This window comes from Myotis daubentonii, chromosome 5 (genome assembly GCF_963259705.1).
Source record: "Myotis daubentonii chromosome 5, mMyoDau2.1, whole genome shotgun sequence".
In the NCBI taxonomy this organism is placed as follows: Eukaryota; Metazoa; Chordata; class Mammalia; order Chiroptera; family Vespertilionidae; genus Myotis; species Myotis daubentonii.
The window spans coordinates 22633048-22646156 of record NC_081844.1 but is presented as its reverse complement, the minus strand read 5'-3'; the positions used below and the strand labels follow the sequence as shown (position 1 = coordinate 22646156).

At 45.7% G+C, this 13109-nt stretch overlaps 1 protein-coding gene across 1 annotated transcript in view; it reads right to left on the bottom strand.

Annotated features, from left to right (window-relative positions):
* Positions 1 to 3058, bottom strand: part of LOC132234904 (zinc finger protein 791-like) — a 29540-nt gene extending 26482 nt beyond the window's left edge. Inside the window, exon 1 of the mRNA XM_059696488.1 lies at positions 2928 to 3058. Coding sequence (XP_059552471.1) covers positions 2928 to 3008 — 81 coding nt within the window. The 5' untranslated portion in view covers positions 3009 to 3058. The remainder of the gene's footprint in view (positions 1 to 2927) is intronic.
* Between the last annotated feature and the right edge of the window lie 10051 nt (positions 3059 to 13109).

Below are 13109 nucleotides of genomic sequence, written 5' to 3'. Positions count from 1 at the left end.
ACGAGAGAGAACCATTGATTGGCTGCCTCCTGCACGCTCCACACTGGGAATCGAACCGTGACCTCCTGGTTCATAGGTTGACTCTCAATAACTGAGCCACATAGGCTGGGCAAACATTATACTTTTAAACAATTTTTATTTATTGATTATAGAGAGAGGAAAGCAGAGAGGAAAGGAGAGAGAAAGAGAGAGAGAAACATCGATTTGTTCCATTTAGTTGTGCATGCACTGGTTGACTGATTCTTGTATGTGCCCTGACTAGGATGAAATCTGCCACCTTGGCTATTGGACAATGCTCTAACCAACTGAGCTGCCTGGCCAGGGCAAAGCATATCATAATTTTATTTGGGCCTAATCCATTAGGTGTATCAGGATTTTCAAAGATTTATGTAAGTTTTGAGTTGTTTTTCTTCTATTAATTAAAATAGGATTTCATTTTCCTTTTGCCTAAGCAATATTACAGCATTTAAAATTTAAAGCTCTCCAGGGACATGCACATACGAAAACTGACTTAAAATGTAAAATTGACCTGAGAGCTCAAAGACACTCATCTCATATCTTGAGGTTCTCTTGCCCAAAAGAAACGTATTTTGTTTGGTTTCAGATTTTCTTACCTTACTCCCATGTCTCCATCAATCAACTTACATTTTGAAAGCCCAAGAACTAAAAATCTTACATACTCACCCAGAAAATAATATTACAGACTGCTCAGGAACACTAGAGTACAGAGCTTCAATATGCAATACTATGAGTATCCAAAGAAAGAAATGTAAATCTTCAAATCAGGTAAGATAAACTGCCTTCTTCCCCACAGTTCAGAAGAAAACCCACATTCAGAAGCTTGCAGTCCATACACCCGTGTTGGGATACAACTCTTTAAAAAAATATATATATTTTTATTGATTTCAGAGGTGGAGAGAGATAGAAACATCAATGATGAGAGAGAATCATCCATCTGCCGCCTCCTGCATGCCCTCTACTGGGGATTGAGTCTGCAACCCGGGACTGTGTGCCCTGACTGGGAATCGATGGAACAGTGACGTCCTGGCGTCCTGGCTCATAGCTTGACGCAGGGCGGGATACAACCCTTCAAGTGGGTCAGTCCCTGATGATGGAAGGGTGGGGGACTCCGGGAGCTCTACACACCCCTCTCCTGAGGTAATGGAATGGCTTCCTCTCTCAGGCTTTAATTCTCACAAGCGAGGAAACTCTTAGCCAGATTCAATTTAAGGTCTCACCCCCTCAAATAACTCCCAAATTCATAAACCGAGACAGAACTGACCTTCACAGACTTTCTCAATGTACACAAACTACTGAGTGCACCTACACAGTGGATGCAATCCTCAAGCCTGTATCTAGACACAGGACCAAGGAAATCACAGTTACACCTTAGAAAGGATATTCTCCCGCCCTCTCCCCCTCTTTCCCTATCCCCAGCCTTCAGCACTGTAGCTTGTCTCAGAATAAAGGCTCCTTCCCTGGTGGGTGTGAGCAGGTAGGACACCTATAAGGGGGGGCTGCGCAGGAAGAACCAACTGGGCCTTCAAGTACTTCCCTTTCAGGCTCAAGCCGGCTTAAGCTGGGAGACACTGACCTCAGGCTTCTGCTTCCCTCCCAGTTGCTCTGGACACCGATATTTATTTATTTATTTATTTTGGACACCGATATTTTAAATACACAAACTCGTTGTTTGACCAATCCAGTAAAATGACTCAAATCCAGTGTTTATGTGTAAAGGATGGGAGAATATTGTAAAGCCTTTTCCTGATTCAACAAGAAATTCTGCAAATAACTATTCCTTTAGATAATAAATGTTAGTTAATTACTATTTCCATGACAAGTAACTATTTGGAAAACGATTAAACACACTGTTAGATGTTGCGAGTCTAAGCCCTGATATTGCATTTGAAATCAACCAAAATAACAGATCTCACAATGTTTCTACACCTGCTCATGGAAAAGGAAAAAAAAATTTTAACAAATGGATGTAATAGTGGAATTTTTTCCTGAAATTCACCTTTCCTTGGAAATATTTTATAGTCTTTCAAGATCTAGTGATTAAATACAATTATATTTATTGAAAAAAATGGAAAATTAAAGTGAATAAAACCACAAACTCAAGAGACCTGGAACTGTGATGAAAAGGGCAGATCACCCAGGGAAGTTTCCAAAAGGGACACCCATAGGTGTCTGCGCCCACGAAAGATCCTGGGGGAGACACACAAGGCTTTTTACACAACACAATTCCAGGTGGTCATTCCACGCTTCCTCTTCCATAAAACATCCATAGGCAAAAAAAAAAAATAAATCCTTAAAAAGAGAAACATGCATGGCTGAAATACTGTGTAGTGTGAAATGCACCGGGGCGGTCAAACAGTTACTGATGCTGTGGACTGGGGAGGGGAAGATGGCGTTTGGGAATGCGGGGAAGGATTTGGAAATTTAGGGATTTACGACCAGTCCCAGAAAGACCTAGGTTGGGGGGACAGAGTCGTGGATTTGAGGCCCCGCTCCCCAAACATCTGTAAAACTCAAGAGAAAACGGGTCCCCCTGGGGAGAAAGGACGGCCCGGGACCACACAGACCACAATTCTCCCCACGTAAGAACCCCCGAGAGGAGTCACGATTGTCTCCTGAAGGTCCTCCCTGTGTCCTCTGAACATTCTCGGGACACAGCCGGTGACCGGAGAAGACGCCTGCGGGTCTGATTGCTGCCGAGCCCTAAGCTGCGTGCCGCGCCCCCGGCGGCCTCACATCCCCCCGCTTCCCCCCCGAGGCCTCACATCCCCAAACCCCACCGGCGGCCTCACATCCCCAACCCCCCCCCACCCCCGCCCCCCTGCGGCCTCACATCACCAACTCTGGGAGGCAGGCCCGGCCACGGTGGTTCCACCAACCTCCTTCCCTGAATTCCCGGCCACACTCACCATTTCTCGACCTCCGGGCTCCCTGTGGTCCACACTGCCCCCCGCAGAGGTGCAGGTCTCAGCAGCAGAGGGCGAAGGCATGGAGAAGCTACCTGACGCCTTTAAAGGCCGGCGGATGGCGAGAGAAGCGATGAAACCACAGTCCGCGCCCGAGCGCCGCCCTCACATAGTTCTCGGCGACTCCCCTGATTGGACAGTTTGCGAGATCCCGCCCCCTCATGCCTGAGTGACAGCAAGCTGGAGGTTACGTCTTTGAGCCGACCTTGTCTTAGTACTGGGTCTGAATCTGACCTTTAACTATAAGGCTGTCAGGCCACTCATGGCCCTTCCTCAAAAACAGACACACTTAAAAAAGACCTCTTCATATGTAATGATGACTCTGGTTCCATTTTGAAGGTTGACCATTTCCAGCAAGATGTCCGCCCTTCTGCCCCCACCCCCACTTACCGGTGGTCTCGGGGGCACTTGGCTCCGGTGGGAAGTTTGAAGCCCATAGTGCTAGACCAGACCCCCAAGCCCCAGATGCCAGCATCAACCTATGAACCAGGAGGTCACCACAGGGTTCCCAGTCAGGGCACATGTCCGGGTTGGCCCTGGATTCCCAGTGGGGGCCGTGCAGTAGGCAGCCGATCAATAATTCTCATCACTGAAGTCTCTCTCTCACCTTTCCTTTCTGAAATCAATAAAAATATATATTAAAAAAGAAAAGAAATTCGTTGGTGATAGATTAGGGAAGTGGGAGAAAGCAAAGACATGGTGGGAGGGCCTCTGGGATTGGACAAAAGATAAAATGACAGGCATATACATCTTTTACATAGGTGGGTACAGGACAGTTAATAGTAAACAATTAATATGACAAAAATAACAATGAGAGGATTTGTAGTCTCTGCTCTGGTGCCCTGAGGAGTCCGGAAAAAGAGAAGTTACTCTGACATCCCGTTATCTTAGATGCAAAAGAATTAAGGTAAAGATTGACTTTTGTTAGGGAAGATTCTAGCCTAGGACATGACTACCTGCCATAAACTGCTTTTAGTTAAAAAGTTTTTTAAAAAAATGTTTTTGTTGATTTCAGAGAGGAAGGGAGAGGGACAGAGAGATAAAAACATCAATGATGAGAGAGAATCATTGATCGGTTGCCTCCTGCATCTCCCCCCCCCCCCCCCACTGGGGATCAAACCTGCAATCCAGGCATGTGCCCTGGACCAGAATCAAACCCGGGACCCTTCAGTCTGCAGGCCAATGCTCTATCCACTGAGCCAAACCAGCTAAGGCTAGTTAAGAAGTTTTAATTCCAGATCATTTTGTGCGTGGTTATTTTAGGTCTCTGAGTTTGCAAGGCTGTCATGCAGGCATTTCCTGAGCTTGTCAGATTAGCATGTGTCCCCTTTTTGTCCACAGAAGGCTAAGTATCCAAGGGAAAACTTTTCAAAGAACTCCATTAATACTCATTCTTTGGAAGGTCAAAAAGGAGGCAAAACCGAAAGAACACTGCTTAGTGAAAAATAATAGACGACAAAGGTATGAAGAATAAATCAGGACAGTGGTCATCTAGGGGTAGGACACGATGAGTCAGGGATGGGAACATCAGGAGACCCTCAGCACTGCCCACAGGCCATTTATGAATCTTGATGATGATTCCAAGGGTGTTTGTTCTGTTATTAATAAGTCTTACCATAACTCAGTTTGTACAATCTTTTCTGAATATATTTGATGATAAAATTAAGAAGTAATTAAGATTGGAAAAGAATATAATTTGTAAAGGTTTGTTTGCCCTGTAAAGTTGTAATCTGAGTTTTCATTCATGGTTTTGGCAGCAAAAATTGGTAACAAGCCCAGTGTCTATTTAGAAAGACTGAGTTACATAAATTTATCACTATACGTACTTTTAAAAAACAAAGGGTATTGCTATGAAAAGATCTGGAGGATTTATCGATAGAAAAAAAAGGAAAGTGTGTTGTAATATGTATATACACTATGTTATGTTTCCTATAACCTGCATTGAAAGGTGGACCCCCAACCCCACCCAAAGTCTGGATGAATAGTTGAGACCAGTATACATCCCCAACTCCGGGGTGACAGAATCGTGGATTTGAGGCCCTGCTCCCCAAACATCTGTAAAACTCAAGAGAAAACAGGTCCTCCTGGGGAGAAAGCATGGCCTGGGGACCACACAGACTACATGTTCCTCCCATGTAGGAACCCCCGAGATGAGTCCCGATTGTCTCCTGATGTTCCTCCCTGTGACCACTGAGCATTATCGGGGAGACACAGCTGGTGACCGGAGAAAACACCGGCGGGTCTGATTGCCGCCGAGCCCAGTGGAGGAAAGAAGTGGGTTTTCTCTACACTTAACAGGAATGTATGAAAGGGTTGATGACTTTTGTAACTGAGGTCTCTAGGGAGAGCTGGGCAGGCCCTCTCAAGCAAGTGGGAGATGGCTTGAAAGAGCAAGGAATGAAGCCTGGACTGGATTTAAAAAAAAAAATTTTTTTTTTATGGATTTCAGAGATAGAGGTAGAGAATGAGAGAGAACATCAATGATGAGAGAGAATCACTGATTGGCATGTCCCCTACTGGGGATTGAGTCTGCAACCTGGGCAGTGCTCTAACTGGGAATTGAACTGTGACCTCCAGGCTCATAGGTCCATGCTCAACCACTGAACCATGTCGGCTGGGCTGGACTGTTTTTTTTTTTTTTTTTTTTTTTTTTAATGTATTGAGGTTAGGTATGGCCTAGGGAAGGGGTGGGCGACCCCTGGCACGCATGCCAAACATGGCACACCAGTAACTTTTGCTGGCACGCGAAACCCTCTTTTATAATCTTCCATTTACTATTGTGAATCTTTGTTCTCAGTGATGAATTTTGTTAAATCTCGTAATAGGAGTAGCCTGACGAATGAAAGTAGTACCTCGTGCATATCTCTGAAGGTCACGAAATATAAACCTGATGTAAAATCTCTGTCATCAGTGATGCAGCAGCAAAAGTCCCACTGATAATATCAAACGGAGTCATAGAGTTTTCTGTAGGACTATCAGTGTACATGTATACATTAAAAAAATAAATGTATTTTTCATCATCATATACTGTGTTTTTGTCGCTCGAATGAATTTTTTTTTAAATATATTTTATTGATTTTGTGCAGAGAGGCAGGGAGAGGGATAGAGAGCTAGAAACATCGATGAGAGAGAAACATCGATCAGCTGCCTCCTGCACACCTCCTACTGGGGATGTGCCTGCAACCAAGGTACATGCCCTTGACCGGAATTGAACCTGGGACTTTTCAGTCCGCAGGCCAACGCTCTATCCACTGAGCCAAACTGGTTAGGGCATGAAATTACTCAGAGGAGAAAAAGAAAAAATTAATGAAAAGCAACAAAGAAAGCTTATTTGATTTCAAGGATACCAGCAAAAGAGAGAATAAATATATTATGGAAATCCTAGAGGAGAATAGAGAAGGATAGAAATTTTATTTAAAGAAATAATGGCTGGAAACTTCCCAACTCTTGGGATAGATATGGACATCCAGCTACACGAAACTCAAAGATCCTGAAATAGGTTGATATTAGAAAAATACTTCATAAAGAAAAATTTTTAATCAAAATATCAAAAATAAAAAATAATTTTGAAAGTAGCAGAAGGAAATGACTGGTCACTTACAAGAAAGCCCCAATTAGACTATTAACAAATTTCTCAGCAGAAATCTTGAGGACATGCGAGAGGGACATAATATACCCAAAGTATTGAGAGCATTAAATTACTAATCAAGAATGTTTTACTCAACAAAGCTGCCCTTCAGAAATGAAGGAAGAGAAACACTTTTGCAAATAAAACCTGAGGGAGTTCATCACCACTACACCTGCTTTATAAGAAATGCTACAAGGATTTGCAAACTAAAATGAAAGATTGCTAATTAATAACATGAACATATATGAAAGTATAAAACTAACTGGTCAAATAAACTAAATAAGAATTGGTTGCTTAAAAATATAAACCAAAATAGACAAAACTTTAGTTAGGCTAAGGAAAAGAAAGAAAAGATTCAAATTAATAAAATAAAAACTAAAAAGGAGACTTTATAATGGATACCACAGAAATACAAAGAATAATAAGACAATATTATGAAAATTATATGTTAACAAATGTGATAACCTAGTAGTATTCGATACATTTTTAAAATTAACACACTACCTACTAAGACTGAGTTATAAAAATATAAAATCTGAACAGCCAAATAATGAGATTGAATCAGTAATAAAAAACCTCCCAACAAAGAGAAGTCCAGGAACAGATGGCTTCCCTGGTTAATTCTACCAAATATTTAAAAAAGAATGAATACCAATCCTTCTCAAACTCTTCCAACAGCTTGGATAGGAGTGAACAAATTCCAAACTCATTTTACAAGGCCACTATTACCCTGGTAACCAAAGCTAGGAAAGACACAAGAAAAGAAAATTACAGGCCAATATCCCCGATGAACAAAGATGCAAAAATCCTTAACACGCCTAGTAATTCTTAAAACAGCCAGCTCTGGTCTATTGCATCTAGAACTGAGGCTTGGTAGGTTCAACACTGTCACATGGGTTAGCACAGCTCATAGCACCAGCTCCCCAGCACTCAGCAGCCCTCAGTGTAGGTCACCTTCAGGCAGTAGAGCAGGTGAGCAAGTCAGAGCAAGAGAAGATAAACCCATGAGGGTGGTCATATTGGGACATGCTGCTCACAGTGCCAATAGTTCTGGGTCACCTGCACAGGAAAAGGCCTATAACTCTCATAATTGAGATCTCAGGGTAGGATAGGGTGGGCCTCTTAGGAGCTCGGAAATGGCTTGAGAGAGCAAGGAAAGGAGCCTGGCCTGAGATTTTATTGTAGCTGGGGGTATTAAAGAAAAAATATTCAATGACATCTGTCAAAGATGGTAAAGCAGGGTTAATTCAGAACCATTGCAAAAGGTTCAGAACCATTGTAACGGATTTCACAGGTGAGAAATGAGATTGGGCTCGATTTTGAGTACAAGTGGGAATCCACTGCCAGAGAACAGGGTGGGGTTCAGTGGATAGAAAATTACTAAAAAAGGAATTACGGTGAGGGTGTTCTGGCTAAACCGACCAAACAGGATTCCTACTGCAGATAGGCCAGGGTGATCAGGCATCAGCTGATGGTGGAAGAGGAGGAAAGTGATCAGATATGGAGGGTGGTCAGATAGGAGGGTGGGGGATTCTGGTTCACCCAACTTAGCAAGGTTCCTGCTGAAACTGGATTTTACAAAGAAGTGCAAAGATAGGCCTAGGAAAAAGTTCAGGAGCCACATTGAAGTTGTTCAAGCAAAGATTCCTTATCAGGGGTGGGGCCAACGTAAGATTTCTACACACAGACTGGGTCTTGTGTGGTTGGAACCTGAAGCCAGTGCCAGAGGAGGGAGCCCTGGACTTTCTCATCAGCCTGCCCAGGTGTGGACATAAGGAAAGAGGGAGGAAGGAGGCTTAAGCTGTTAGCAAATACCAGACAATTCAGACTGACTGCTCATTATGAGGACAAACACATGGGTAAGAACAATATGCATTTGCGGTGACTTGTTTTTATATAACGAAATACTAACAGGAGCTCAAGAAATGACCAATACTGTGTATTTGGAGGTGGCTAGAGTAACAGCACTGGCGGGACCAGGATTTGTGGACAGTGAGTCTTTCAGCTGACTGTCAAATGAGCAGAACCAGGTGTCCAACTTTGAAGGGGTTGCTCAGTGAGTCTTCTTAAGTTAGACTTTTTCTATCTTACCGATTTATTTAAAATAAACAGAGAAAGTTATACAACTATGTGCTACTATTTTACTAGTCTTTCTTTAACTATAACTTTTGTACCTAGGAACCCCTTCTAAGATTTAGTTCCTTTAAACAATAAGGGTTACAATCACACACACACACACACACACACACACACACACACACACACACACACACTAAGGTTTACAAAAGTGTAACCATACAAAATGAAAATTTCAAATACCTTGCTAACTAAAAGGACAAGTTGCATCCCAGTTTATCCTTCCCCTATATCTCACACAGGGGTAGTTTCAGGAATAAGTAGCATTTGGGTGTAGCTTTTTTAGATGTAGGATTTTCAGAGACTTATATAAACTTTGATTACTTTACCTCACATCACTTAAAACAGAAATTCAATTGCTTTAGCTTTTTCAATTTCAATGCACATACAAACACGGATGTAAAAACAAAAAATTAACCTGAGCGCTTAAATACATTCATCTAATCTTGAAATTCTCTTGCCTAAAAAGGAACAAAAATTCTATTTAGTTCTTATAAGGTGCTCGGGGAAACTAGAGCCAAAGGGTTGCAGTATTCAGTGGATAAAGGATCCAATGTAAAGAAACACAAGCATTGGGATCAGCTCGAGGTGAGCAACCTGCTTCCCACAGGACAGGAGAGCCACTTTCAGAAGGTTCCACAATTTTGACTCTCCCGGTTAAGATATAACCCCTGGAGTGGGCCAGTCCCTGGGGAAGGAGGGGAGGGACACCTGAGCAGCCCCAGGAATGAAGTCTGGAAGCTCCAACACCCTCATCCCACAGTGAGGAAATGCTCAGCTAGATTCAGTTTAAGGTTCTGACCCAAATTAACTCCAAATTCATGAACCCTAATTCAGGGCACAGAACTCCAGACGTTCTCAACGCACATGAATTACACTCCGAGTGCACCTACACTGTGGATGCAAAACTCCAATCTACGTCTAGAAACAGGCCCAGGGGAACCACAGCTAACCTCAGAAGGGGCTTCACCTCCTCCCCCATGTGCCCCTGCACCCCAGCTTTCAGGGCTGTAGCTTCTCACTGTAAAGGCTCCTTCCCTGGTGCGTGTGAGCAGGTAGGACACCTGCAGGGGAGGCTCTCCAGGAAGAACCAACTGGGCCTTCAGGTACTTCCCCTTGCAGGCTCAGGAGGCCTTAGATACACTGCCCTCAGGTCTCCACACACCACTGGAGTTGCTCTGCAACACACTTTGATATTTTGAATGACATAAATCCCGTTTTTTGAACAATCCACCAAAATCACATAATCCCAGCATTTATGGGGAAAGGAAGGAAGAGTTAAGTGTCTTTTGCTAGTTCAATTAGAAAACCCCTAAAATGTATTCTGTTCAAAAAAAGGTGTCAATTGCCGAAACGGTTTGGCTCAGTGGATAGAGCGTCGGCCTGCGGACTGAAAGGTCCCGGGTTCGATTCCGGTCAAGGGCATGTACCTGGGTTGGGGGCACATCCCCAGTGGGAGATGTGCAGGAGGCGGCTGATCGATGTTTCTCTCTCATCGATGTTTCTAACTCTCTCTCTCTCCCTTCCTCTCTGTAAAAAATCAATAAAATATATTTAAAAAAAAGGTGTCAATTATTTCTATTTAGATGAAAAGTAATTGGTTTGTTAATAATTTCTCACACTTGAACACTTCTGCTCTGCAAGTCTGAACCTGGAATTGTATTTGAAAACACCCCAAAATAAAAAACAGACTTCAGAAACTTACTACAGGGGAAGAAAGAGTCAAAGAAGAATTCTATACAAATGTAAAGCAATACTGAAAAAATTTTCCCGAAATCCACCTCTTTCTTGCCTGATTGGAACTATTAAATGTTGTCTTTCAAGCTCTACTGCTGGGATGTATTTTACCCTCATTGGAAAGCAAAAACATACCTAAGTCGGTCTTTTCAGGTGACAGACACAGGGAGGGGCTGTGCTCACGGGACAAGTCACCCAGGAAAGTTTCCGAAAAGAAACCTCCACCCACAGGACTTGCCCTGCGCGTCTGTGCCCAGGGGACATCCTGGGGGAGGGGAGCGGGGAATTCATTCAACGACTCCAGGTGGCCATTCTCGGCCTTCCTCTCAAGTAAAATACCCACAGAGAAAAAAAAAATAAATACATCTTTAAAAAGAGCAATCCATGGCCCTGTGGAAAAACGATAAATAGTTGGTAATGATGCTGTAAACCGGTCAGACCAAGTTGGCCTTCAGGACCGCGAGGAAGGAACCGGAAATTCAGAAACGCTTGGGTCGGGTAGGGGGTAGCGGATAGGGGGTAGGGGGTGGGGGGTAGGGGGCGGGGAGAGACCGGGTCCTGGATTGGAGACCCTGCTTCGCAGGCATCGGGAAAACGGAGGAGAAAGCGGGTCCCCCTGAGGAGAAAGGAGGGACTGGAGTCCCTACAGACCTCAGCGCCAACTCTGCACAAACCCCGCAGCCGAGTCACGGTTTCCCCCGGTGACCCTCCCCCTCCCCGTGGTCCCCGCGCCATCTGGGGAGACGCGGGGCTGCGGGCGCAGAGTTGCCGAGAGTCTCCGGGCCGCACTCGCCGCGCCTGTGACCGGACCGGACAGGACACCGGGGTCCCGGCTGCCCGCCCAGCCCCGCGCTGCGAGCCCGGGAGGACCGCGGTCCCAGCCGAACCCGGGAACTCGGGTCCGCAGACTCTGGACTTGACCGCGGAGGCCAGGTTTGGTCACAACCAGTTCCAAGCAGCCCCTGTCCCGGTCCCGGGCCCCCGGGTCCCACGCTCACCACCTCCCGGCGTCGGGGGCCCCCGGGGGCCATTCCTGAGGCTCCGTGCAGGTCCAGGTGGGCGGGCTGATGCTGCGACGGAGACAGCGGGACCGTTATCCGCAGGTGGGACGTGACCCCCAGCGTGACCCCGAGCGCCGCCGGGAGCGTCCACGCGGTTTCAGGAGCGTGCCTGCCGCTGCGCCCTGATTGGACAGCTCGCAAGGATCCGCCCCCCGTTTTCCTGAGTGACGAATGACCGGGAGGAGGTCATGAGTGGGAGTAGCTTTTGCGAGTGGGCGGGACCGTCCTCTCCAGAGGTTGTTGCGTTTTTATTTTATTTTTTAGGAACGTTTGCTTTTAAATAAAACCTGTTCCTGGCCCTAGAGGGGCTGTGCTGTCTTCCTGAACGTGGGACACAGGTGTGCGCAGGGGATTGCCGTTTCCAGACGGAGCGATGCCCATGTCCCCAGCAAGAGGGGCATCCAGGCGAGACCAAGCCCCTGGGACCAGAGGGTCAGAAGGCCTCCCTGGGTCAGGGATTGATGTAGGCTGGGAGGCCATCCATCCAACGGTGATCCTTGTTTACAAACCCATTTAAAAATGACCTCACCATCTACACTAATAAAAGAGAAATATGTAAATTGTCATCACTCCACCACACCCACCAGCCAATCAGGATGAGCATGCAAATTAACCCAACAAAGATGGCAGGTTAATTTGCATACACAGGCGTGGAGCAAAGACTGAAGAAGACTGAAGAGGCTTGGCTTCTTCGCTGCGGCTGGAGCAGAGAAGCCAAGCCTCGCTGCTGCGGCTGGAGCTGAGAAGCCTAGCCTCAAGGCTTGCCTTCTCCGCTGTGGCCAGACCAAAGACCAGGGTCCCGGGTGCCGGAGGAAAACCGGTGCCGGCAGCCAGGGGAAGGAAGGCCTATTGCTCGAATCTTCGTGCAATGGGTCTCTAGTCTATAGATATAAAAGCCTAAGCCACTGAAATGACCTGGCAGGTTGTTATGATGCGCACTGACCACCAGGGGGAAGACGCTCAATGCAGGAGCTGCCCCCTGGTGGTCAGTGCGCTCCCATTGCGGCAGCGTGAGTGGGCGGCGGTGGTGCCGGGCTGGAGCTCAAGCTCCTCACGGGCCACCTGCTACTTCGTGCCCTACTACATCCCCTGAGGGCTCCTGGATTGCGAGAGGGCGGAGGCCAGGCTGAGGGACCCCAACAGTGCACGAATCCGTGCACTGGGCCTCTAGTATGCAATAAAGATTCTGGCTCCATTTTGATCCTTGCTGTCAGCGCTGAGGCTTCTACCAGTCCCTTCTTCACCTCCACACATGTGATATTTGAGCCAATGAGTCTTATGGCCGCCCATGGTCTTGATTCTGCTGGGAAGCTGGAACCTCGAAGCCCAGGCCCCGACTAACCATAAATTGTAAGATGTGTTCAATAAAACTCTCAGGTGTACATTTTACAATACAGGGAAATTTATTTAATGTTTTTTTAAAAAACATACTTTTTAAAAATTGATTTCAGAGAGGAAGAGAGAGGGAGAGATAGAAACATCAACGATGAGAGAGAATCATTGATCGCCCTGACAGGGAATGGAATCATGACCTCCTGGTTCAGAGTTATACCTCAACTACTG